The following is a 25,100-nucleotide window of genomic DNA, read 5'->3' as shown; positions in this document are numbered from 1 at the left end:
TCAGTGTGGGAACCCAACCACCAGGAAATAGAGACAGAGTCAATGCCCTGTTACAGGTCCTCAGACCCCTCTCCACTGTGGTCCCTAGTATCCTGACCCCTTAGGCCCAGAAGACTAAGTTCCTTCCTGCCCTGTTCCTGATAGATCATCCATGATCATACCCCTCCATTTTCCCATGGCTTCCTTACCAATTTTGGCACAGTTACTGTTTCCATCAACACTGTCCTTGCATTCGGTCCCCAAGGGACACTTGAAATTCAAGCAATGAATGTCCCCTCCTTTGCACGTACAGTTTTGGATACAGCCTCTGGTGAGCCAGGACTTGTCTGCCTACAGATACAGAAATCATGGAGAGAGGAAGATAGAGATGGCAGTTCTGGGGAGACAGCTTCACGTCCTGTCTGAAGGACTCACATCGTTCTCTCTGTTAACAGGTTTCACTCTGTAGAGCCAAGCAATCACAAGTGGAAAAAAACTGGAAAAACTATTACAAACGGGAGTTTTGGTCTATCTCAGTAGGCTTGTGACTACCTAGAATCCCCCAGTGAGGGGCTGGGGGCGTGGCTCAGTGGTAGAGCCCCTGCCTAGAATCCCCCAGTGAGGGGCTGGGGGCGTGGCTCAGTGGTAGAGCCCCTGCCTAGAATCCCCCAGTGAGGGGATGGGGGCGTGGCTCAGTGGTAGAGCCCCTGCCTAGAATCCCCCAGTGAGGGGTGGTATGTGGCTCAGTGGTAGAGCCCCTGCCTAGAATTCCCCAGTGAGGGGCTGGGGGAGTGGCTCAGTGGTAGAGCCCCTGCCTAGAATCTCCCAGTGAGGGCTGGGGGCGTGGCTCAGTGGTAGAACTGTGGCTTAGGAATTTCCTGTAGGGGTCTGCCTGTGAACATAGCTTAGTTACAGAGCAAAGCTGCCAAGTACTTGCCTTGAATTCCCAAGTGATAAACTTGTAAGGGAGATGTGCGGTTAGATGGTAGAGCACTTGCCTAGGCCAGACCTAGCTTCATATTGCCAGGCTAGTGGTAAAGACAGGGCAGGGGTGGGAGGCGCTTAGATGAACAAAAGCAGAATAAAGAAGAAATGGCTGCCAATCTCACTTTGAAAGAATTCTTATTCATTTGTGTGTGTGTGTGTGTGTGTGTGTGTATGTGTGTGTGTGTGCTCATGTGTGCACATACATGTGATAGGCCATGGCACATGTGTGGAGGTCAGAGGACAACTTGTGGGAGTCGACTCTCTCCTTCAACCACATCAGTTCCAGAAATTCTCTTGGCCTTTAGGCAAACACCTTTACCTTCAGAGCCATGTTCCAGGAATGCTACTTCTTTTCAAACTAACCTGTGTGTGTGTGTGTGTGTGTGTGTGTGTGTGTGTGTGTGTGTGTGCATGTTCTGTGTTTATTCACGGCACACATACATGTGGAGGTCAGAGGACAAATCTTGGGTGTTGGTACTCACATATTTAGACATTTTGACAGCACCAGACTATCAAGCCCCTAAATTTTGGGGCATTACCTGTGTCTGCCTCCCTTGTCACATAGAAGCCTGGGATGTCATGAAGGCTTCTGCAAACAGTTCCCTGAATGGTGGAGATTCCAAACATGTCCTCATGCTTGTGCTGAATCAGGTCCTTACTCGCTGAGCCATCCGCCCCGCCCACCACATCCTGCACAGACTCACCGGGATGAGGACACCCTGGTTATTCTTGCAGACACAGTGACTCCTGAGCACACACTTGTCTTCGTACAGCACATAGCCATGTTGGCAGACACAACCCTCCTTGCAGGTGGACGGGGTTCTTGGACTGGTGCCCCAACAGAGGCCTTCTGGGTCAAAGCAGGATGGTGGACAGGAGGGGAGGCAGGCGGTGTAATGGCTGTGGACTGGGCACTGTACTGATGGAGGGGAAGAGAGAGTAGTGTCAGCAGAGAGCGACAGAGCGGCCCAAAAGTCACAGAGGCTGCAGAAACCAAACTGGGATGAATGACCAACACAACTTGTGTTTCCATTTTCTTTTCCTTTTATCTCTCCTTCTGTTAGTCATTCAGCAATCATTCGCTGGGCATGGGCTGGGTACCAGCCCTAAAGAGAGAATAAAAGAATGCATCTTCCAAGTCTATGTGGGAGCCTAACCATTGAGAGAGTGATACTGAAAAGGGGTGCAGTCCAGAGAGGGCCCCCCAAATTTCTCTGTATTGTGGTATTTATTGTCAACGTCCAAGGCCAGGGGACTACGCTCTTTCTTGCCCTGTGGACCCCTTCAGTCATAAGCACACACTTCCCACTTCCCCCACTGCCCTCTTACTGATTTTGGAACAGACACTGTTCTGGCACTGAGTCCCTGGGGGGCAGGTGAAGTTGTGACACTGGACAGTCCCTCCCACGCAGGCACAGCTCTCGGTGCAGTCCCTGGAGATCCAGGTCTTGCCTGCCTGCAGAAGCCATGGGAAGCAAAAGAAAGTGAGGACAGAGAGGTCCTAGGGACCCAGGCTGTCTGTCCTCCTGTCTGTCCTTCTGTCTGCCCCCTCTATCTGTCCACATGCTCTACATCTAGTGAGTTAGCCAACCACAGGCAGAGACTATTTGAAAAGGAACTGGGTGTGGAAAGGGGGCTTATCAGCTCGTGCTCTTAAATCCTCAGCAGAGACTCTGAGCCTGTCTCAGTCACACAGGTCACCTGCCTAGAACCCTGCAGTGAGGGGCTCAGGTGTGCCTTAGTGGTACAGCATTTGCCTAGCCTGTTCCAGAACCTGACCAACGTTCAAACTCAAGGGCCAGCCAGCCAGCCAGGAGCATTCCAGGCAGACAGAATTAGAAAGGAGGCAGGAGAAAGTGGCCCCCAGTTCAACTTTTAAAATGTTTTATATGACTACAAGGAGGACCTAGATGTGAAGAGCACTTGCTGCCTCGGAGAAGACCCAGGTTCAATTCCCAGCACCCGTACGGCAACTCACAATTCCTGTAACTCCAGTCCCAGGGGATCCAGTGCCCTCTTCCAGCCTCTGTGGGCACCAGGTTCACGAATAGAATACACGCAAGCCCGCACACACATGAAAAGAAATCTTTATAGAGATTTACAACGTGTGTGTGTGTGTGTGTGTGTGTGTGTGTGTGTGTGTGTGTGTGATGGTGGTGGTATGTTCATGTGTGTGAGTGCTGGCCCACAGATAACATGCCTATCTACGGTGGGTTGTGGAGATTCAGACTCAGCTCCTCATACTTGCACAAAAAAGCAATGGCCCCACTGACCTGGCACCCCCGATCCCATGGAACACCCACTCACCGGAATGAAGCCACCGTGGGCGTCTCTGCAGTCACAGTGAATCTGGAGCACGCACTTGTGATGATGCATCACAAAGCCAGGTTGGCAGAGGCAGCCCTCCGTGCAGGGAGACGGGACTTTGGGACTGATGCCCTCACAATGGCCATCCGGAGCAGTACAGGAAGGCGGACATGCGGGAAGACAGTCTGTGAAGCGGCTGTGGGGGGGACATTGTAGAGCTATGGGGTGGAAGGAGATCAGGGTTACTGGATGGGGCCCAATAAACCACAGAGCTTCAGACTTTTTTCCTGGTTACTAATTTTGAGAAAATGTACTGAGCATGGGATGCGTGTCAAGCCCTTAGCAAAGTAGTAAGAATGTTCTCTCGGGGTTGGGGATTTGGCTCAGTGGTAGAGCGCTTGCCTAGCAAGCGCAAGGCCCTGGGTTCAGTCCCCAGCTCTGAAAAAAAAAGAAAGAAAGAAAAAAAAGAGTGTTCTCTCAGCTAAATGAAGAAGGCTAATGAGCGAGAGATCAGCGTCGAGAAATGTCTCAGCAGAGCCAAAGGGCCACAGAATCTCTCCCCACTGTGGTGCCTAGTCTCCCAACCTCTGAGCCCACGACTAAGCTCCTTCTTGTCCTGCCTTTGATCCCTACAGCCATGCACACCCTCCCCACCTTCCCCCTCGGCCCCCTTACTGATTTTGACACAGGAACCACTGCCATCACTGCTGTCTTTGCAGTAAGTCCCCAGGGGACACTGGAAATTCCTGCACCGGATGTTCCCTCCCATACAGGTACAGCTCTCGGTGCAGCCAGCGGAGATCCAGGTCCTGCTTGCCTGCAGAAGCCATGGGAAGAGAAAGGAGGTAAGAAGGGAGCCAGGGCTAAGGAGACAGCCTCACTGTTCCTGGGTATGCAGGTTTTTCCTCACTGCCTGCAGCTCTGCATTTACTGAGTCAAAACCCTGTGGATGGACTCGGGATCCAGGGCTTTGAGTTGGCCCAGTCCGAACTCTATCTCATCTATGAACGGCTGGAGCATGTGAAAGGTCCAGTCCCGCAGGTCCAAAGCTGCAGGATCTCCATGATCCAGGTAACAACAGGATAACTGAGAAGGGTCCCGGTGGGGACCCAGCAGACGCCAGAGGCCTCAAACCAGACCAGTGAGTCATGGTAATGAGTATTTGTGAATAAAGCTGTATGGACGGAGGGGCATACTGTAGGACAGACACACTGACACACTACGGCTCCCACGACGAGATGTTTTATGTGCTTTGTCCTGTGTCATTAATTCTCGTTTATATTTTCTTTTGGTGGGGAGGGTGTAAGGGCTGAGGGTGGCTATGAAGGGACAGGGAGATCAGTGGGATGAGATGTGTGGTGTCAAACTCACAGAGAGTCAATAAACAGTTAAAAACACTATGGGTGGAAAATACTTGAAGAAATAAGGGCATTCAGGGCTGTGGGCATAACACCTGCCTGAACTCTGTGGTTAGGAACTGGAGATTTGGTTCAGTTATGGACGCCTGCCTAGAGTTCTCTCTCACTGAGGGTTTGTGGGGGGCGTGGCTCAGTGGTAGAGCACTTGTCTCTCCTGTGCCAGGCCACGAGCGTCCTTCACACTCCAGGGTCGGCTGGAGTGCGTGTGGCAGTGCACACCTTTAATGAATCCTAGCGTTCAGGAGACAAAGTTAGACAGACCTCTGTGAGTTCAAGACCAGACCTCTCTGTGTACATAGTGAGTTCCAGGACAGTCGGGGCTATGTCGGGGGAGGAGCTGACACTAAAATCTGGTTCCCTAATTGTTTCTTGATTGTGTCAATAAAGGCAGCGGAAGCTAATTGCTGGGCGAAGAGAAAAAGGTGGGATTTCCAGGCCCCAGGAGGAAGAGGAGGAAAAGAGACAGAGAGTGGGGCTTTTCTGCCAGGCTTTGGAGGGAGGAGCATGAACCAAGGCCTGGGGGTGACTGAACCGGTGGCAGTCTCTACCACTGGCAGATCTCTAACGTAGGATCGCTGATACGTTTAGAGCGATAGAGCATGGCCCTGCCGTTGTGCTATCTGGCTGGTTTTAAAGTGTTAGAACTGTCTGGTGTTTTCCATCCGCGGTGACTCAGGTGGGCAGGAGAAAAGGCACAGCCTGAGTGGTCTGGTGAAGCTGAGGGAGACCAGAGCAGCTTGGCGAAGCTCGCCGTGGGGGCTGAGTGAGATGGCTGTTGCCAGCACTGAGCTAGGAGTAAGCATGGTTTTTCAAAATTACACGCAACAGGGCTATAGAGAGAGAGACCCTGTCTTCAAAAACAGAAACAGAACAAAAACAAAACCACAGTCGCATCCAGGGCTAACAAAAGCTGAGGGAAGAAGTGGTATTTTACTTTTATTTTAAATCTTTGTGTGTGCACCTTCCCGTGTATGTTCACATGTGTGGGAGTGTTTGTCCATGTGTGTGTGAAGGTCAGAAAATAACCCAGAATGTAGGGCCTCACCCCTCTCGTATATTGTGAGGGTGTCTGTTTTTGTCTCTGTCTAATCACAAAACTAGCTAGTCCAGGGATTCTCTTGTCTCCAAGTAGAAGCTCGAGGCTACCATGTCCAGCTTACTAGGTTTGAGGTTCAAACTCAGATGCTCGCACTCGCCAGGCAAACATTTTACCCAGTAAGCCATCTCCTCAGCCACCCACCAATCCCACTTTCCACGCCCACTCACGGGGATGAGGCCGCCCTGGGCGTCTTTGCAGCCGCACTGAATTCGGAGCACACACTTGTCATTATTTAAGAAGTAGCCGGGTTGACAGATACAGCCCTCCTTGCAGATAAAGGGGGCTTTGAAGTTGGATTCCACACAGCTGCCATCCAAATTGGAACAGGAAGCGGGGCAGGAGGGAAGGCAGGTGGTGAAGTAGCTGTGAGCAGGGCACTGCAGAGCTGTGGGGTAGAGAGGGCGGAGTAAATGAGGGGACCCAAGGCAGCCCAGGTTATAGAAACCAAACACAGCACGATGAACAACAGATCTGTGGGCCTTGTCTGTCTTTTCACTCATTTAGAAAACATTTACTGAGCGTGGGCTTTTTGCCAAGCCCTGGGGAAGAAGGACGTGGGGGAGTCTAAAAAATGATGCATCTCTCAAGTCAGCATGCGTGCGACTAACCATGGGAGATTTAAAGCGGAGAATGGCCCAGCCCAGCCCAGCATTGGGTGTCCAGAATCCCTCCCCACTGTGGGACCTCCTATCCCCAGCCCCCAAGGCCAGAGGACTAAGCTCCTTCATGCCCTATCTCTGATCCCTCCAGTCATGAGTGCACCGTCCCTTTCTTCCCTGTGGATCCCTTACTGATTTCGGTGCAGTTACTGCTGCCATCGATACTGTCCTTGCAGTAAGTCCCTGGGGGACACTGGGAATTCTGGCACTGAACGGCCCCTCCCATGCAGGCACAGCTTTGGGTACAACCCTTGGAGATCCAGGTCTCGCCTGCCTGCAGAAGTCACAGGAAGAGAAAGGGAGGGTGGAGGAGCTTGTCCTAGGAGACAGACACACCTCCTGTCTGAAGTATTTACATTTGCCCTCTGTCTAAAAGTTTCACAACTATTGAATCAAATAATTAGAGATGGGAAATAGTGAAAAAAAGAGATTATGTCTAGGGCAAGTGGGTTAGCTCAGTGGTAGAGCACCTGCCTAGAATCCCCCAGTGAGGGGCTGGGGGTGTGGCTCAGTGGTAGAGTCCCTGCCTAGAATCCCCCAGTGAGGAGCTGGGGGTGTGGCTCAGTGGTAGAGCCCCTGCCTAGAATCCCCCAGTGAGGGGCTGGGGGCGTGGCTCAGTGGTAGAGCCCCTGCCTAGCTGGGGGTGTGGCTCAGTGGTAGAGCCCCTGCCTAGAATCCCCCAGTGAGGGGCTGGGGGTGTGGCTCAGTGGTAGAGTCCCTGCCTAGAATCCCCCAGTGAGGGGCTGGGGGTGTGGCTCAGTGGTAGAGCCCCTGCCTAGAATCCCCCAGTGAGGGGCTGGGGGTGTGGCTCAGTGGTAGAGCCCCTGCCTAGAATCCCCCAGTGAGGGGCTGGGGGCGTGGCTCAGTGGTAGAGTTCTTGCCCAGCAAGTGCCAGGCCCTAACCAACTTTCAGACTCAAGAACCAGCCAGAGACACAAGGACACATGTGGAGGAGGTCAGAAGACAACTTGTGTGAGTCAGTTCTTTCCTTCCACCATGTGGGTCTTGGTGATCGAACTTGGGTGTTCAAGCTTGAGAGCAAGTGTCTTTTTGGAGTCATTCCCTGGCCCCCAGCTTTGTTAAAAAAAAAAAAAAAGGAATCTTTACTTAAAAATTAATTAAACTTGAAAAGATTAATTTTTAAAAAGTGGGGGCCAATGAATGGCTTGGGGTGTGTGTGTGTGTGTGTGTGTGTGTGTGTGTGTGTGTGTGTGTGTGATATTTCCATGCTCACTCACCGGAATGACAGCACCCTGGTTGTCTCTGCAGCTACACTCAACTTTAAGGACACACTTGTCTTTATCCAGCATGTAGCCAGGTTGACAGACGCAGCCCTCCTTGCAAGTAGAGGGGTCTTTAGGGCTGGGCTCCCCACAGTGGGCACTGGGGTCCAAGCAGGAAGGGAGACAGGTGGGAAGGCAATCGGTGTAGTTGCTGTGGGCGGGGCACTGCAGAGCTACAGGGTTAGTGGAGAGGGCACAAGGAAACAGAGGCCGTCAACATCAGACTAGGCAGAATGACCAGCCAAGTCTGGGGCTTTTTCCTTCTTCTTATTGTTCAAATCGTAAACATTTGCTGAGGATGCGCTATGTCTCCAATAGGGAGAATAGAACGAAAGAATAACCTAGTAAGGGAAACTTGTCATTGGGATAACTAACACCAGAAGGGACTCAGCCACGCCCTGTGACCCCCAAATCCTTCCCTCCTTATCTTCAACCTCTTAAGTTGGGGTTAAGTTTCTTCTTGCCCTGCCTCAGGCTCTCCCAGCCCTGAGCACCCCCACCCCACCCTCCCCCCATGGCCCCCTTACTGATTTCGACACAGGAACCACTGCCATCAATGTTGTCCTTGCAGTAAGTCCCTGGGGGACACTCGGAATTCTGGCACTGAACGGCCCCTCCTATGCAGGTACAGCTCTGGGTACAGCCTCTAGGAATCCAGGTCTTGCCTGCCTGCAGACACCATGGGAACAGAAAGGGAATAGAGGAGTCGGTTTTCATTTTTTCTCCCATTCTCTGGGACCACATCTGTTGGGTCAACCATTAGTACATGGAAAATACGTTTTAAAGATACTGCATCTGTGAATATCACTTGACTAGAATCTGGAGGCTGTTTCAACAGACAACATCTGTGTGGAATTACCAGCAAGGGACTAGGGCATGCCCACAATGGTACAACAAGAATTCCACAACAAGGAGCTAGGAATGGTTCTCGGGGAAAGAGCACTTGCCTAGTCTATGCCAGGACATACCTTCCTTCACATTCCAAGGCCAGCTATACAGACGCGAACATCGCGTGTGAGCTCACAGACTAAGAGGTGCAGAATAAAGAAGAAAAAAGCCATTCCCATTCCCCTGCCTCCACTCACCGGAATGAGAGCACCGTGCGTGTCTTTGCAGCCACACTCAATTCTGGGCACGCACTTGTCCCAATCAAGTAGAAAGCCAGGGTGGCAGAGGCAGCCTTCCTTGCAAACGGAGGGGACTGTGGGGCCAGGGCCTTCGCAGCGGCCCTCTGGGTCCGAGCAAGAAGGGGGACAGAGGGGGACGCAGTCAGTGTAGCGACTGTTGGCTGGACATTGCAGACCTGTGGAGGGGAGGGAGGGTGTGGTTAGCGGAGCGGATCGGACGAAGCACATGGAAGTAGAGGCCTCTGTGCAGAAGGCAGACTTCACAGAAGGTCAAGGAGATGCTGCTCCACCCCATTCCCATTATTCCTTCAGCAAGCATTCACCCAGCATGCCCTGTTGGCCAATCCAAGAGTAAATAAAATATGGGGCAGGGCCCCACAAGTCCATGCGGGAGAATAACAATGAGAAGAGACTCAGCCGACCCATGGCTCCCACAGTCTCTCTACTATGATACCTTCCATCCCCTACCTCTAAAGCCCACCAGGGGACTAAGCTCCTACTTGCCCTGCCTCTGGTTCCTCCAGCCAGCAGGACAGCTTCCCCATCTTCCCCCATGGCCCCCTTACTGATTTTGACACAGGTACCGCTGCCATCACCACTGTCCCTGCAGTAAGTCCCAGGGGGACACTGGAAAACCAGGCACTGGATGCTCCCTTCTGTACAGACACAGCTCTGGGTACAGTCTCTGGAGATAAAGGTCCTGTCTTCCTGCAGAAGGCAGAGAAAGAGACAGGAAGTGGAGGGAGGAGAGGCTGGCCAAGAGACAGCCTCATCTCGGCAGGTAGAAAATATCTGAGAACAAATCCTTCTGTTGCTCATATGCATAACTCAGCAGAATAGAACCTGCCTAGACTCTCCCAGTGAGGAGGTGGGGGCTTGGGACAGGGCACTGGGGGACGGGCCAGTGGTAGAATGGTGGCCTCAAATCCTATAGGCGGCATAGCTCAGCCTGTGGAGCACCTGACTAGAATCCTCAGTAATAGACGTTGTGTGACTCTCGATGGACTAACACCCCGCGCCCTTCGCTCAGTGGTTCAGTGGTTAAGCACTTGCCTCCCCTGTGCCTGGACCTGAACAACCTTCACATTCCAGCACCAGCCACAGAGACTGGAGCACCCCAGGGTGCAGAGCAGAAGAAATGAGTCAGTGGGGTTCCAGTCTGTGTGGGGCTCCTTTTCATGTTCTCATATATTATTGGTTGGTTTGTCTGATTCGAGACAGGGTCTCAGTATGGAGTCCTGGAGAGTCTAGAACTTGCTATGTAGAGCAGGTTGGCCTCGAACTTTAGGGATCCACCTGACTCTGCTTTCCAAGTACTGGGATTAAAGACATCAGCTACTCTCTCCCTCCTTCCCTCACCCTCCTGTGTGTGTGTCTGTGTGTGTCTGTCTGGGTGGGACACTCTGTTTTTGTACATGGCGAAAACTGAGGATCAACACCTAAGACTGTCCTCTTCTGTGAGCACTTAAGTCAGCCTACACACATACACACACACACACACACAGAGAGAGAGAGAGAGAGAGAGAGAGAGAGAGAGAGAGAGAGAGAGAGAGAGAGGCAGAGACACAGAGACACAGAGACACAGAGACACAGAGACACAGAGACACAGAGAAACAGGCAGAGACAGAGACAGATAGACTATGTGTGTGTCTGTCTGTCTGTGTCTATGTCTATGTGAGTGTGTGTGTCTGTGTGTCTATGTCTGTGTGTGTCTATGTCTATGTGTATGTGTGTCTGTGTGTCTATGTCTATGTGTGTTTGTGTGTGTCTATGTGTGTCTGTCTCTCTCTGTGTGTATCTATGTGTGTGTGTGTGTCTGTGTGTCTATGTCTATGTGAGTGTGTGTGTCTGTGTGTCTGTCTGTGTGTGTCTGTCTATGTGTGTGTGTCTGTGTGTCTATGTCTATGTATTTGTGTGTGTCTATGTGTGTCTGTCTCTCTCTGTGTGTATCTATGTGTGTGTCTGTCTATATCTATGTGAGTGTGTGTGTCTGTGTGTCTATGTCTATGTGAGTGTGTGTGTCTGTCTGTGTGTATATGTCTGTGTGTTGTTGTCTATGTGTGGTCTTGCGCTTCCTAGGCAAGCGCTGTACCACTGTGTCCCCAACCCTGTGTGTATGTGTCTATGTGTGTGTGTCTGTGTGTCTATGTCTATGTGTGTATTTGTGTGTGTCTATGTGTGTCTGTCTCTCTGTGTGTATCTATGTGTGTGTGTGTCTGTCTATGTGTCTGTGTCTATGTCTATGTGAGTGTGTGTGCCTGTGTGTCTATGTCTAGTGTGTATTTGTGTGTGTCTATGTTGTCTGTGTCTGTGTGTATCTATGTGTGTGTCTGTCTATATCTATGTGAGTGTGTGTGTCTGTGTGTCTGTGTCTAGTGTGTATGTGCCTCTCTCTGTGTGTATCTCTCTGTGTGTGCGCACACACACAGACATGGAGGTCAGAGGGTAATTTTCCTTTCTATCTCTCTCTCTTTTTTGTTGATCGTCACCACAGCACACACGAGACTAGCTTTCAAGTGTCTGAGGACCCTGCTGTCTTCCTTTCCCGTATCCCAGTAGAAGCAGTGGGATTTTAGACCTAGGCTCTGCGCGTCTTACATTGGTTGTGGGAATTCAAGCCTAGGTCCAAACACTTGCAGGACAAATACTTCATAACGGAGGGATTTCCCCAGCCTCCACCAAGCCTACCGTCTGCTCCCACTCACTGGGATGAGAACGCCGTGGGCATGTTTGCAGCCACACTGATTTCTGAGTATACACTTGTTATTACTCAGCACGTAGCCAGACTGACAGATGCAGCCCTCCTTGCAAGTGGAAGGGACTGTGGGACTGACTCCTTTACAGAGGCCATCCGGGTGCAAGCAGGAAGGTAGACAGGGGGGGAGGCAGTCAGTGAACAGGCTGTGGGCGGGGCACTGCAGAGCTGTGGGGGTAAAAAGAATGGGGTTAGTGGAGAGGTCCAGAAGGGGCCTGAAAAAGCAGAGGTTGCAGAAACCAGGCTGGGCAGAATGACCAAGAGATCTTGGGATTCTCCCATTTTTTCTGTTATTCATTCAGTGAACATTTATTGGGCATGGCCTATGTGCCAAGCCCTGAGAGAAGAGACTTAGAATGGACGACCCACGTCATTGTCAGATAGTATTGAGAGACTAATCCAGAGAAGGGTCTCGGCAGAGCTATGGATTACCAGAACCCCCCTCTCCTGAGGGACCTCAGGACCTTGACCTCTTAGGGCAAAGAACCGAGCCCCTTTTCGCTCTGCCTCTAGTTCACCCAGCCATGAGCACACATACCACCTCTGCCCGCCCCCACAGCCCCCTTACTGATTTCGACACAGGAACCGCTACCATCACTGCTGTCCTTGCAGTAAGTCCCAGGGGGACACTGGGAATTTTGGCACTGGATGGCCCCTTCTATGCAGGTACAGCTCTGGGTACAGCCCTTGGAGGTCCATGTGTTGCCTGCCTGCAGGAGCCATGGGAAGAGGTAGAACGTCACGATGGGGGGACTGGTTAGAAAGCGCGTCACATCCTGTTTCATGGACTCAGGTCTGCTATCTATTCAGAGCAATCAGGACTACCTATCTGTGTCGGAAGTATTTAAGGAAAGCCTGCTTCTGTTGCTGTGTGCAGAGGTCCACCGTAGCACCTGCCTAGACTCTTCTACTGGGGATCTGGGGAGATGCTCAGTGTTATAATGGGGACCTGGGAATACAGTTCAGCTCTAGGGCACCTGATCAGATCCTCAGTCATCAGAGGACTGGTGTGACTGGTATAGACTTGCCTGTCTCCCCTCCATGAGGGCTGGGGGGTGTAGGCTCTGTGGTAGAGCCCTCACCCAGCCTGTGCCAGGACACAACCTTCACACTCCAGAGGCAGCCACACAGACAAGAGCATTCCAGGTAAGATTACAAGAGGTGATAAGAACGTGGCCTTCTCCAGCCTATGCTGGTTTTCAAACCATTCTCTGCCTGCTGTTTCCTGACTCCCATATCTATCTGTCTCTGCCTCTGTTTCTCTGTGTTTGTTTCTCTGTTTCTCTCTGTGCCCCTCTGCCCCCCCCTCTGTGTGTGTGTGTGTGTGTGTGTGTGTGTGTGTGTGTGTGTGTGTGTGTGTGTGTAGGCTGACTTAAATGCCCACAGAAGAGGACAGTCTTGGGTGTTGATCCTCATTTTTCGCCGTGTACAAAAACAGGGTGTCCCGGCATCACCGTCTCTGTCTGTCTCTGTCTCTCTCCTACCCCCATTCTCCCCCTTTCCTTCCTCCCCTCAGTTCCTAGATGTTGTCCACTACTGTCTCACAAGTTTCTGGGGATTCTTCTCTTCCTCTCAGAACTCCCAGGGGGAGCCCTGCAGTTAAAGACCCAGGCTACCGTGGCCAGTTGACAAGGGTTGTGTAGATTCAAACTCAGGTCGTCACACACTCACTTCACACAAATTATTTGCCCAGTGATTCATCTCTGCATTCCTTAGCAGCCCCCCGCCCCCCGCTGTGGGTACTCACTCACCAGGATGAGGGCACCCTGTGTGTCTCTGCAGTCACACTCAACTCTGAGGACACACTTGTCTCTGTTCAGCACGTAGCCAGACTGGCAGACACAGCCCTCCTTGCAGGTGGAGGGGACTTCAGGGCTGGTGCCCCCACAGAGGCCCTCTGGGTCCGAGCAGGAAGGCAGGCAGGAGGGAAGGCAGCTGGCAAAAAGGCTGTGGGCGGGGCATTGAAGATCTATGGGGTAGAAGGAGAGCGGTTAGTGGAGATGAACAGAGGGGGCCTAGTGAGTCAGATGCTGTTAAAAAAAAATATCGAGCTGGACAAATCAACAGCAGAGCCTCCTGCCCAATTCTGTCCCTCATTCAGCCAACATTTATGGAGGGTGCCGGTATTCTGAGCACTGAGGCTAGAACTAGGAAGCCTCCAACTCTCAGTCAATGTGGGAGACGAGCATTGAGAAGAGACCCAGCCCGGCAGGGAGACCTCAGAGTTCCAAGCTCTTCGGACACAGCACCGAGTTCCTTCTCGCCCCCTCCCTCTCTCTCTGACTTTTTTAACCACCCCAGCCTCCACCACCACCCCAGGCCCAGGGATAGCCCTTACTGATTTTGGTGCAGTTACTGCTGCCATCAGCATTGTACTTGCAGTAGGTCTCTGGGGGACAGTGGGAATTCTGGCACTGGATGGTCCCTTCTGTGCAGGTACAGGTCTGGGTACAGTCTTTGGAGGTCCAGGTCTTGCCTGCCTGCAGAAGGCAGGCAGTGAGAAAGGACGTGGAGTCTGAGGGATGCTCCAGAGAGACCAGCCAAGCTCAGGCCTGGAGGGTTTATGTATGCTCTCCCTAACCAGTTTCCACATGAGGGTGTACAGCTGTGCTGCTGTGACCAGACACTGAGGAGCTAATGGGCAGGCAGAATTTTACTTCCTTAGAGCCCCACTCTGACCCTCTCCACTAACCCCAATTATTTGCTAAAACACTGAGTCTATGGCTGGGGTTAAATTAGGTTGTAGAGAGCATATGCAGAAAGAATCTTTTAATAGGCGCCACTGTATGACTCTCATAGAGTCCTGGCCTACTGTGTGTCTGGCCTACTATGTGTCAGGCCCCGAGCAGTCTTCTCATTCCACGGCCAGCCTTTGAGAACGGGGCATCCCAGGCTGAGCAAAGCAAGAGAAAAGATAAAACTGGCCCTCGGTCCCACTCCCCACACCCACTCACCGGAATGATGCCACCGTGGGCATCTTCACAGCCACAATGAGTTCTGGGCACACATGCGTCCTCACTGAACACAAAGCCATGGTTGCAGAGACATCCCTCCTTGCAGATGGAGGGGATGTTGGGGCTGGTGACCTCACAGTGGTTGGAGCAAGAAGGTAGACAGGCGGGGAGGCAGTCGGTGAACTGGCTGTCCGCTGGGCACTGCAGAGCTGCAGTGTGGAGAGAGAGTGGTTAGTGGAAAGGGGCAGAGGGGACCCAAAGGAGGAGGAGTGAAGAAATGGGGGTAGGCTGAAATTCAGGGGAGTCTGACCTGACCTCACTTCTCCCTTTTTGTTATTCACGCAGCAAATGATTTCTTTCCTCCCCCCCCCCCCCGGGGGCTGGGGACCGAACCCAGGGCCTTGCGCTCGCTAGGCAAGCGCTCTACCACTGAGCTAAATCCCCAACCCCCAGCAAATGATTTCTAAGCTGTGGTTGCCAAGCCATGAGGAAATAAGAAGATGGAGCTCCCAGGCCAGTGTAGGAGACTAACTGAGAAGCTAACAATGAGACTCAACCCAGCCATGGGTGTCCAGAGTCCCTCCTAGCTGTGGTACTTCTGATCCCCTACATCTAAGACCCAGGGACCACGGTCCTTCTTGCTCTGCCTCTGACCCCACCCACCCACCAGCGCACCCTGCCTGCTCTCTCTCTTACTGATTTTGGTGCAGTTAGGGCTGCCATCATCCCTGTCCTTGCAGTAGGTCCCTGAGGGACACTGGAAATTCCTGCACTGGATGACCCCTTCTGTGCAGGTACAGCTCTTGGTGCAGCCTCTGGAGATCCAGGTCTGGCCTGCCTGCAGATGCCATGGGGAGAGAAAACGCCTGACAACCACGGACCACGTCTAAAGAGGCAGCTTCACATCCTGTTTGAAGGACTGCCATCTGCCTTTCCTATCTGAAGCTTCCTCCTCCATTGACTCAACACTACAGATTAGAAATACAAATACATTTTTAATTGCAGCTGGTGCGGTGCTTATAGCCTAGCAGTGCAGTGACTACCTAGAATTTCCGAGTGAAGTAATGGGGGGGGGGATGGGGAAACAGCAGAGGTCATGTCTAGGGCTCCCATGGCATGTGGCTGGGGCTAGACCATTTCCCTAGTCCGTACCCATCTTCTTAGGATCATCTCAGTCGGGGAGGAGCAGAAAGAAGAGGCCTCCAACCCCACTTTGCATTTACATATGATTCAGGTGCATATGCGAGAACACATATGGTTTGAGAACAGAACACCATCAAGGTGTCGGTCCTCACATTCCAACTTGTATGGAGGCAAAGTCCATCTCTTTGATGTTGCACACTGCTCTCTACCTATACAGAACTAGATGCAATTTCAGGGGTTCTCTGTCTCCAACTCCCGTTTCCTAATAGGAGCCCTGGGATTAGAGACACAGGCCACCACGCCCAGTTCACATGGATTGTGGGGATTAAAGCTCAAGTCCTCATACTTTCTGAGCAAATATTTTACCCAGTTAGTCATCCCGCTGGCCCCACCAAGCGCATTTCACACACACACACACACACACACACACACACACACTCACCGAGATAAAAGCACCTTGGGTGTCTTTGCAGCCACAGTGACTTCTGAGCACACACTTGTCCATATGCAGCACATAGCCAGGCTGGCAGATGCAGCCCTCCTTGCAGGTGGAGTGGGCGTTAGGGCTGGTGCCCCCACACAGGCCCTCTGGGTCCAAGCATGAGGGTGGACAGGAGGGGAGGCAGTGGGTGTAACGGCTGTGGGCCGGGCACTTCAGAGCTGTAGCATAGAGGGAAATTGCAGTGAGTAGAGAGGACCAGAGGGCCAGAGGAAGCAGAGGCTTCGGGAACCATGCTGGGCTGAAAGATAACAGAGTTTGTCTGTCTGTTTGATTTCCCTTTTGCTATTGATTTGACAAATATTTATTGTTCATGAACTGTGTGTCAGGGCCAGAGAGAACCGTGTAGAACGTGGCTGTGGGGCTGGAGAGGTGCTCAGAGGTTAAGAACACTTACTTGGCTTGTCCTCCGGAGGAACTGAGTTTGGTTCCCAATACCCATGACCATCAGCTCCAAATCTAACAGCCTCTTCTGACCCCTGCCAGCCTTCATCTGCACACGCGTGGAATATGCACATATAGGCATATGCAATTAAACGTAAATAAAAAGAAATACGTTTATTAATTTAAAAAGAGATGTATCTTTAAATTTAAATGAGGCTTATCATTGAGAAACTAGAACTGACTAGTCTGGTGTGGGTGCTCAGAATTCCTCTCCACCATGATACCTCCTTAGCCCCGACTTCTTATGCTACCAGACTTATTGCCTTGCCTCTTGTCTCTCCAGCCACGAGCACACCCTCCCCACCCCCCTACCCCACCATGGCTCCCTTACGGATATTAGTGCAGTTGCTGTTGCCATCCGCGATGTCCTTGCAGTAGGTCCCTAAGGGACACTGAAATTTCCTGCAGTGGATGATCCCTGTCACACAGGTACAGATTTGTGTGCAGCCTTTGTTGATCCACGTCTCGTCTGTCTACAGAAGCCACAGGGAGAGAAAGCGAGTAACGAGACTGGTGCTGGTTCTGGGTCAGTCTAGCCTCCTATGAGGAGCTTGGTATGTGCTGTCAGCAGGTTCCACACCATACATGGATGCAGAGTATTCGAAGGGGAAAGGCATCGTGGGCTGTGAGCATGCCTCAGTCCAGCAAGGGGCTGGTCTGTTGCTCACTGGTGGGGCGGAGGTCTAGAATCTTCCATTGGGTACCTGGGAGTATAGCTCAGAGGCAGAATCTCCGTCTAGAACCCTTCAGTAAAGGGCTAGTAGAGGTCCATGGGTAGAGATGAGGCCTAGAACCCTTCAATGGAAACCTGGGACTGTAGCTCAGATACAGAACCTTTACCTAGATTCCTTTAAGAGTATCTGGGGGCACGGCTTAGTGGTAGAGCAATTGCCTAGCATCCGTTCCTGTGGAACTGAGAGCATGGGTCAGTTTTAGAGCATCTTCTAGGGAGGGGCTTAGGACATGGCTCAGGCGTAGAGCACTTGCCTAGCAAAGTTCCAGGAAAGACCGACTTTCATTTTATGGGACCAACCACGTAGTTAGGCACATCTCACGTCCCACTTAAGAAAAGTCTTTGTAAGTGTGTATCTGTGCAACTGTGTGAGTACGGATGCATTTAAAGGACGGTCTCACGGGCTGGTCCTCATTTTGTGTTCCTGTATTGAGCAGTCTCCCCTCAACCCCCGCCGCATCACTGTTACTCACATAGAAATAGCTAGTTCACAAAGTTTCGGGGAATTATCCTGTCCCCTACCTCTTATCTCCTAGCAGGAGCCCTGGGATTACAAACACGCCCCACCCAGGCTGACATTCAGGTCCTCACACTGTGGTGAAGGGGCAAACATTTTATCCACTGAGCTCCCTCCAGCCCCTTACCAATCCCCACCGGAAATGCCCACTCACTGGGACGACAGCACCCTGGCCGTCTTTGCAGCCACACCGATTTCTGTGTATACACTCCTCATTATACAGCACGTAGCCAGAATGACAGACGCAGCCCTCTTTGCAAGTGGAGAGGGCTTTGGGTTCCTCACAGTGGACATTCATATTAAAGCAGGAAGGGAGGCAGGAAGGGAGGCAGTTGGTGAAGCTGCTGTGGGCGGGGCACTGCAGAGCTGTGGTCGGGGAGAGAGTGAGGTTAGGGGAGAGGAACCCAGGTCAGAGCAAGCAGAGGCTCTCGAGACAATACTAGAATGCCCAAGCGAGTATAGGGCTTCCCGCCTTTTGTTATTCATTCATCAAACGTTCCGTCATTGGGCACACATTCCCTGCCCTCCCCCACGGCTCCCTTACGGATATTGGTGCAGTTACTGTTGCCATCCTCGATGCCCTTGCAGTAAGTCCCTGAGGGACAATGAAATTTCCTGCACTGGATGGCCCCTCCCATGCAGGTGCAGGTCTGGGTGCAGCCCCTGTTGATCCAGATCTTGTCTATCTGCAGAAGCCAAGGCGAGAGGAAAGGAGTCAGGGCAGAGGGACTGGTTAGAGAGAAACAGCCTCGACTTCCACCTCAAGGGCTGACCTCGGCCCTCCCTATCGGTGGTTCCACATCTACCGAGGAAACCAAACATGGTTGGGAAAGATTTGGAGAGAAAAGGATGCCTCTGGGATGGCGGACATAGCTCAATAGTATTTAAGTGGCTGACGTGTGCCTCACTGTGGGGCCGAGGACCCCCCCTCGGTGCTTGGAAGCACAGCTCAGATGCAGAACCTCTGACTAGAATCGCCATCGACGAGTGGTAGGTATTTGAGAGGGGCTGAGGAGGCTGTGGCTTCGAGATTGACCATTTGCCTAGAATGCTCTCAGGGAGTCTAGGGGCGTGACTGTCTCGTACCCTCCAGTGAGAGGCTGGGGGGCGGGGCATAGCTCAGTCGTAGAAAACTTGTAAGGATCCTCTAAGAGGGCTTGGGTGTGGCTTAGCAGTAGAGAAATTGCCGAGGAATCACTGATATGAGGGTAAAGGCCTTGCTGGTCGGTATGGCAGCGGCCAAGAATCCAGAGGGACATGGTGGGAGGCTGGCTGAGAGTAGCACAGAACCCACAGTGAGGGCCAGGGAGTATATCGAAGTGTTAGAGCCCCTGACCAGACCTCCAGAGAGGAGATCAGTCTCAGCAGTACAGCATCGGTGTAGCATGCTCCAGGATCTCACCAACCCTCACATCACACGACCGGCCATACAGACAGACAGAAGAAAGCCGAGGAAAGGAGAAAGTAGTCTCTGATTGCACTGGCTGTGTCAACGTGACACAAGCCAGAGTCATCAGAGAGGAAGGGGCCTCTGTGGAGGAAATGCCTCCATGAAATCCAGCTGTGAGGCATTTTCTCAATGAGTGATCAGTGGGGGGAGGCCTCGGCCCATGGTGGGTGGGCTGATGGGCCTGGGTTCTATAAGAAAGCAGGCTGAGCAAACCATGGGAGGCAAGTCCGTGAGCAGCACCCTTCATGGTTTCTGCATCAGCTCCTGCCTTCAAGTTCCTGCCTTGACTTCTCCCAATGGTGGTCTATGATTCTTTGCAGTGTAGGCTGCAAAGAAAAAGCCCTTTCCTCCCTAACTTGCTTGTTGGTCATGATGGTTCATTGCATCAGTAGACACCCTAAGACACCAATCCTGCCTTTAAAAAAAAAAAAAGGCTTTAGGCAGGGGTGAGGGACACACATTTATGTGTGGCACTCAGAGGACAGTCTCTAGGGTTGGTCCTCATCTTCCGCCTTGAATTGAGACAGTCTCTTCCCTTCCTCCATTCCTCCCTCTGTCATCATGATTTTTGTCTCTTCTCTCTGCTGTCGTCCCTAACCCCTGCCTACACACTAGCTAGCTCTCACGTTTCTCGGGCTCTCCTGTCCCCACCTCCATCTCCTAGTAGGATATCCCTGGAATAACAGACACACCGTCGAGGCTTACGTTGGTTGTACCAATTCAAACTCATGTCCTCACCCTCGGGCAGGCAAACATTTTACCCACTGAACTCTCTCCCCAGCCCCTCCCCCCCGCATCCCACTCTCCACGCCCACTCACGGGGATGAGGACACCCTGGGCGTCTTTGCAGCCGCCACACTCTATGCTGGGCACACACTTGTCATCGAGCAGCACATAGCCAGGTTCACAGACACAGCCCTCCTTGCAGGCGAAGGGGCCTTTGGTGGTGGAGCCCTCACAGTGGCCTTCTGGGTCCGAGCAGGAAGGCTGACAGGAAGGGAGGCAGTTGGTGAAGCTGCTGTGGGCGGGGCACTGCAGAGCTGTGAGGGGAAGAGAGTGAGGTTAGGGGAGAGGATACTGGGCAAAGCCTGCTACAGAGAGCAGAGTAGGCAGAATGTTCCAGAGTGTGGAGCTTCCTCTCCCCTTTGTTATTCATTCATCCAACATTTACTGAATGTGGACTTTTTGTGCCCAGCCATAAGGAAAGAAAGAAAGACTGGATCTCTTGGGGCTGGAGAGGAGGCTCCGCAGTTAAGCAGACTTGCTGTTCTCGGGGTCGATCTGAGTTAAGTTTGGCCTGCTCAAGTCTCCGTAACTCCAGCCCCTGAACATCTCTCTGATATCCTCTGTGGCTCCTGCATGCCCTGACTCAGGTGTACTCACCTATATACTGACATACAGGGAACTAAAAATAAAATCTTTCAAAGGAAGCACGCACCTTCCAAGTTAACGTGGAGACTGCCGGCTGAGGACCCAGACTGAGAAGGAACCCAGCCCAGGCATGGATCCCAGAAGCCATTCCCACTAGATGCCTCTTCTCCCAGATCTCATAGGCCAAGGGGTCTCATCTCCTTCTTGCCCTGCCCCTGGTTGGTCTCTTGAGCCATGAGCACACCCTCTCCACACCCCCGAGGCTCCCTTACTGATTGGGGCGCAGCTACTGCTGTCCCCCTCCGCGTCTTTGCAGTAAGTCCCTGAGGGGCAGTGATGTTTCTGGCACTGGATGGCCCCTCCCACGCAGGTGCAGCTCCGAGTACAACCTCTGTTGATCCAGGTCGTGTCTTCCTGCAGATGTCAAGCGGAAGGAAGTGGGGGCATAGGGTTTGTTAGAGAAGGACAAGGTTGCCTCCTTTCTGAGGGAGTACTTTGTCCTCCTTGTCTCCAGGTTCTATGTGTACTCATTTACCAACTCTGGATGGAAGGTATTTGGGGACGGGGCAGAAAATGCATTGAAGGTTGTGGGCATAGCTCAGCGGTATAGTACGTGCCTAGAATCCTCCAGTTTCACACACTGGCCCCTTCCCAGCCCCCCCGCCCCCGCATCCCACTCTCCACACCCACTCACGAGGATGAGGACACCCTGGGTGTCTTTGCAGCCACACTCTATTCTGAGCACACACTTGTTGCCATTCAGCACATAGTCAGGTTCACAGACACAGCCCTCCCTGCAGGTGGAGGGGGCTTTGGTACTGGAACCCTCACAGAGGCCATCAGGGTCCGAGCAGGAAGGCTGACAGTGTGGAAGGCAGTTGCTGTAGTGGCTGTGAGCCGGGCAATGGAGCTCTAGGGGGGTGGAGGGAGACTAGAATTAGTAGAGGTGACCTAAAAGGTCCAAGTGAGCAAACTACAGAAACCAGACGGGGAGCAGAGAGGTGGTTCAGCCTTTAAGATTGCTTGCTGCTGTTAGATGGGACTTGAATTCAGCTTCCATGTAAGGTGGCTCGATACCTCATATAATTCCTCCTTCAGGGACTCAGTGTTCCTTTTGGCCTCCACATGTACTACACTCACTACACTCATGCACACACACACACACACACACACACACACACACACACACATACAGCACTATACGTGTATTAAAAGCATCCTTTAAGAGAATGCAGACCTTCTAGCTCAGTTTGGAGATGAACAATCTAAAGACAGTGATGAGAGGGTGCTCACGCTCCCTCCCCAGAGTGGTACCCCCCCAACCCCAGATCTTAAAGCCCAGAGGACTGAGCTCCTCCTTCCCCTCCGGATGCTTCCAGCCATGAGCACACCCTTCCCCACCCCCCACCCCCGCCATGGCTCCCTTACCGATATTGGTGCAGTTACTGTTGCCATCATCGATGTCCTTGCAGTAAGTGTCTAAGGGACACTTGAAATTCTGGCACTGGATGGCTCCTTCCGTGCAGGTGCAGGTCTGGGTGCAGCCCCTGTTGATCCAGATCGTTTCTGCCTGCAGAAGCCAATGGGGAGAGGCAGGGAGTTGGGGCAGAGGGACTGGTTAGAGAGAAACAGCCTCAACTCTTGTTTGAAGGGCTGACCTTTGCCCTCTGTATTTACTCATGTCATATCTATCCTAAACATGGAAGGAAGAGATTTGGGGGGAATGCATCTCGGGCTGTGTACATAGCTTACTAGTACAGAGGCATGCCTAGAACCCTGAAGATTTGAAGGTGTGGTTTGGTGTTAGAGCTTAAGCCTATACTCTGCAATTGGTGGCTTTGGGAGCATAGCTCAGAAAAAGAAGTCTGTAGAACACTTAACCTGGCATCCTCTAAAGGGAATAGGAGGTTGGTTGAGAGGTAGAGCAATTGCCCAGAATTCTCCACTGAGGGGCTAGGGACCAGGCTCATAGAGAATCTGCTAGGATCCCCAGTGAGGGTAGGGTATGGTTTAGTGGCAGACCTCAGTCCTCAAATGCATGCTAGGTAATGTATAACTCATTCTTATATCCCTGATCAGCAGAGGAACACTGGTCTAACGTTCTAGGATTTCCTTTTTTTTTTTTTTTTTTTTTTTTGAGACGTGATTTCTCTGTGTAGCCCTGGTTGTACTGGAACTCACTGTGTAGACCAGGCTGGCCTCAAACTCAGATATCCCCCTGCCTCTGACTTCCGAGTGCTGGGATTAAAGGTGTCCTTCACTTTCTAATCTTTATCCATTCAGATAGGGAGCATCCCAAGCAGAGAGAAGCAGAAGAGAGGAGGCAGTGACCCCAATCCCAGCTGGGTTTTTGTTTGTTTTTGTTTTGAGACAGGATCTCATTTGGTAACCCTGTCTGTCCTAGAACTCACTTTGTACACCTAGCTGGTCTTGAACTCATAGAGATCTACCTGCCTGTGCCTGTGCCTGTGCCTGTGCCTGTGCCTGTGCCCGTGCCCGTGCCCCTGCCCCTGCCCCTGCCCCTGCCTCTGCCTCTCTGCTCCTGCCTCTGCCTCTGCCTCCTGAGTACTGGGCTTACAGAAATGTGCCTCCATATGTAACAGTTGTATAGCTTGGCCTTCAAGTATGACTCCTAACAGTAGAAACAGGGACTGTCCTGTGACTCTGTCGCCTGCCTTTGGATTCCTTTCCTCTCATTGGGCTGCCTCACCTAGCCTCAATAGAAGATGCACCTAGTCCTACTGCAACTTGATATGCCAAGGCTGGTTGATCCATCGGAGGCGTCCCCTTTTACTGAAGAGAAAGGGAGGAGGACTGGATAGGGAGAGGGGGAAAGAATTGGGAGAGGAAGGAGGGGAAACTATGGTCTGGATGTAAAGGAAATAAAATAAATGAATTTAAAAAAGAAAAAAAATGTGTCACCATATTCAGTACAATGCTAGTTTTTAGAACAAATGTGTGTGTACATGTATATGTGTGTGTACATGTATGTACATGTGTGTGAACACAGGTATGTATATGTGTGCATGTATGTTTGTGTTTTCTTTGGCATGCCTGTAAATAGGAGTGCATATATCTGTAGAAGCCAGAGAAAACCTCAGGTGTTGGTCCTCACATTCTACAGCTCTCTCTCTCTCTCTCTCTCTCTCTCTCTCTCTCTCTCTCTCTCTCTCTCTCCACCTCCTTCCTTGCCTGCCCCTGTACCCCATATGCCAATAGGAGCCCCTGGAATTAGAGCCAGGCTAACACAGTTTCCACAGGTTGTAGGGGTTCAAGGTCAGGTTCTCACACTTGCAGAACAAATGTTTCATACGCCGGGCCACTTCCCAGCCCCAAGCATCCCACTCTCCACGCCCACTCACGGGGATGAGGACACCCCGGGCGTCTTCACAGTCACACTCAATTTTGAGCACACACTTGTCGTTCCTCAGCACATAGCCGGGTTCACAGACACAGCCCTCCCTGCAGATGGAGGCCGCTGTGGTGCCCCCACAGAGGCCCTCTGGGTCCGAGCAGGAAGGCAGGCAGGAGGGAAGGCAGTGGGTGTAGAGGCTGTGAGGGGGGCACTGCAGAGCTGTGGGGGGAAGAGAGAGCAGGGTAAGTGGAGAGGCCCAGAGGCGGCTTATGGAAGCAGATGCTGTAGAAACAGGAGAAGGTAAAGTGTTCACGAGAATTTGAAGGTAGTTTTTTTTATTTTTTCCCCTCAAAAACATTTATGGAACAGGCTATATGCCAATCTCCTAGGAAAGAAAGTAATAAGAATGGACCTTCTAAGTTATTATAGGGTAGTAGCCATGAGGAAACCAAGACTAGGAAAGTACTTAGCCCAAAAACTGGTCCCTAGAATCTCTCCTCACTGTGTCACCTCCTACCCCAACCTTTAAGGCCCAGGGGACTAAGTCCCTTCTTGCCGTGCCCCCAGTCTCCCCAGTCATGAACAGCACCCTCCCCCTTTCCTGTGGTCCTCTTACAGATTTTGGTGCAGTTAGTGTTGCCATCCTCAATGTCCTTGCAGTAAGTCCCCGAGGGACACTGGAAATTCGTGCAGTGGATGGTCCCTGTCACACAGGTACAGATTTGTGTGCAGCCTTTGTTGATCCATGTCTTGTCTGCCTACAGAAGCCACAGGGATTAAAAACGGAGCCGGGGCAGAAGGTCTGGTTCCAGGGCCACAGCCTCATCTCTCTGAAGTGTTGACCTTTGCCCTTCGTAGCTGCAGACTTCTATTCAGTCAACCAACTATTGATGGAAAGTGGGGGTGGGGGAAGCCCTGTGCGATTGGCAGAGCACCTGCCTGGAAGCCCTCATCAAAATGCTTACAGAGGGACTCCGAGGTAGAATCGGTCAAGCCTCCAATCTCTCCTTGGTGGCCTGG

At 52.0% G+C, this 25,100-nt stretch overlaps 1 protein-coding gene across 1 annotated transcript in view; it reads right to left on the bottom strand.

The window, feature by feature from the left end:
* Zan (zonadhesin) overlaps positions 1 to 25,100 on the bottom strand; it is a 108,548-nt gene that overhangs the window by 21,803 nt on the left and 61,645 nt on the right. Inside the window, 28 exon segments of the mRNA XM_032886423.1 lie at positions 189 to 326; positions 1,667 to 1,885; positions 2,296 to 2,422; positions 3,274 to 3,491; positions 3,949 to 4,090; positions 5,958 to 6,177; positions 6,528 to 6,562; positions 6,565 to 6,723; positions 7,688 to 7,905; positions 8,260 to 8,401; positions 8,818 to 9,035; positions 9,426 to 9,567; positions 11,565 to 11,782; positions 12,183 to 12,324; positions 13,366 to 13,583; positions 13,953 to 14,094; positions 14,569 to 14,777; positions 15,265 to 15,406; positions 16,154 to 16,371; positions 16,986 to 17,127; positions 18,059 to 18,270; positions 18,449 to 18,590; positions 20,174 to 20,394; positions 20,998 to 21,139; positions 21,420 to 21,637; positions 22,154 to 22,295; positions 24,088 to 24,299; positions 24,697 to 24,838. Coding sequence (XP_032742314.1) covers positions 189 to 326; positions 1,667 to 1,885; positions 2,296 to 2,422; positions 3,274 to 3,491; positions 3,949 to 4,090; positions 5,958 to 6,177; positions 6,528 to 6,562; positions 6,565 to 6,723; positions 7,688 to 7,905; positions 8,260 to 8,401; positions 8,818 to 9,035; positions 9,426 to 9,567; positions 11,565 to 11,782; positions 12,183 to 12,324; positions 13,366 to 13,583; positions 13,953 to 14,094; positions 14,569 to 14,777; positions 15,265 to 15,406; positions 16,154 to 16,371; positions 16,986 to 17,127; positions 18,059 to 18,270; positions 18,449 to 18,590; positions 20,174 to 20,394; positions 20,998 to 21,139; positions 21,420 to 21,637; positions 22,154 to 22,295; positions 24,088 to 24,299; positions 24,697 to 24,838 — 4,840 coding nt within the window.

This window comes from Rattus rattus, chromosome 16 (assembly GCF_011064425.1).
Source record: "Rattus rattus isolate New Zealand chromosome 16, Rrattus_CSIRO_v1, whole genome shotgun sequence".
Classification (NCBI taxonomy): Eukaryota; Metazoa; Chordata; class Mammalia; order Rodentia; family Muridae; genus Rattus; species Rattus rattus.
This window is presented reverse-complemented; position numbering and strand designations above follow the sequence as displayed.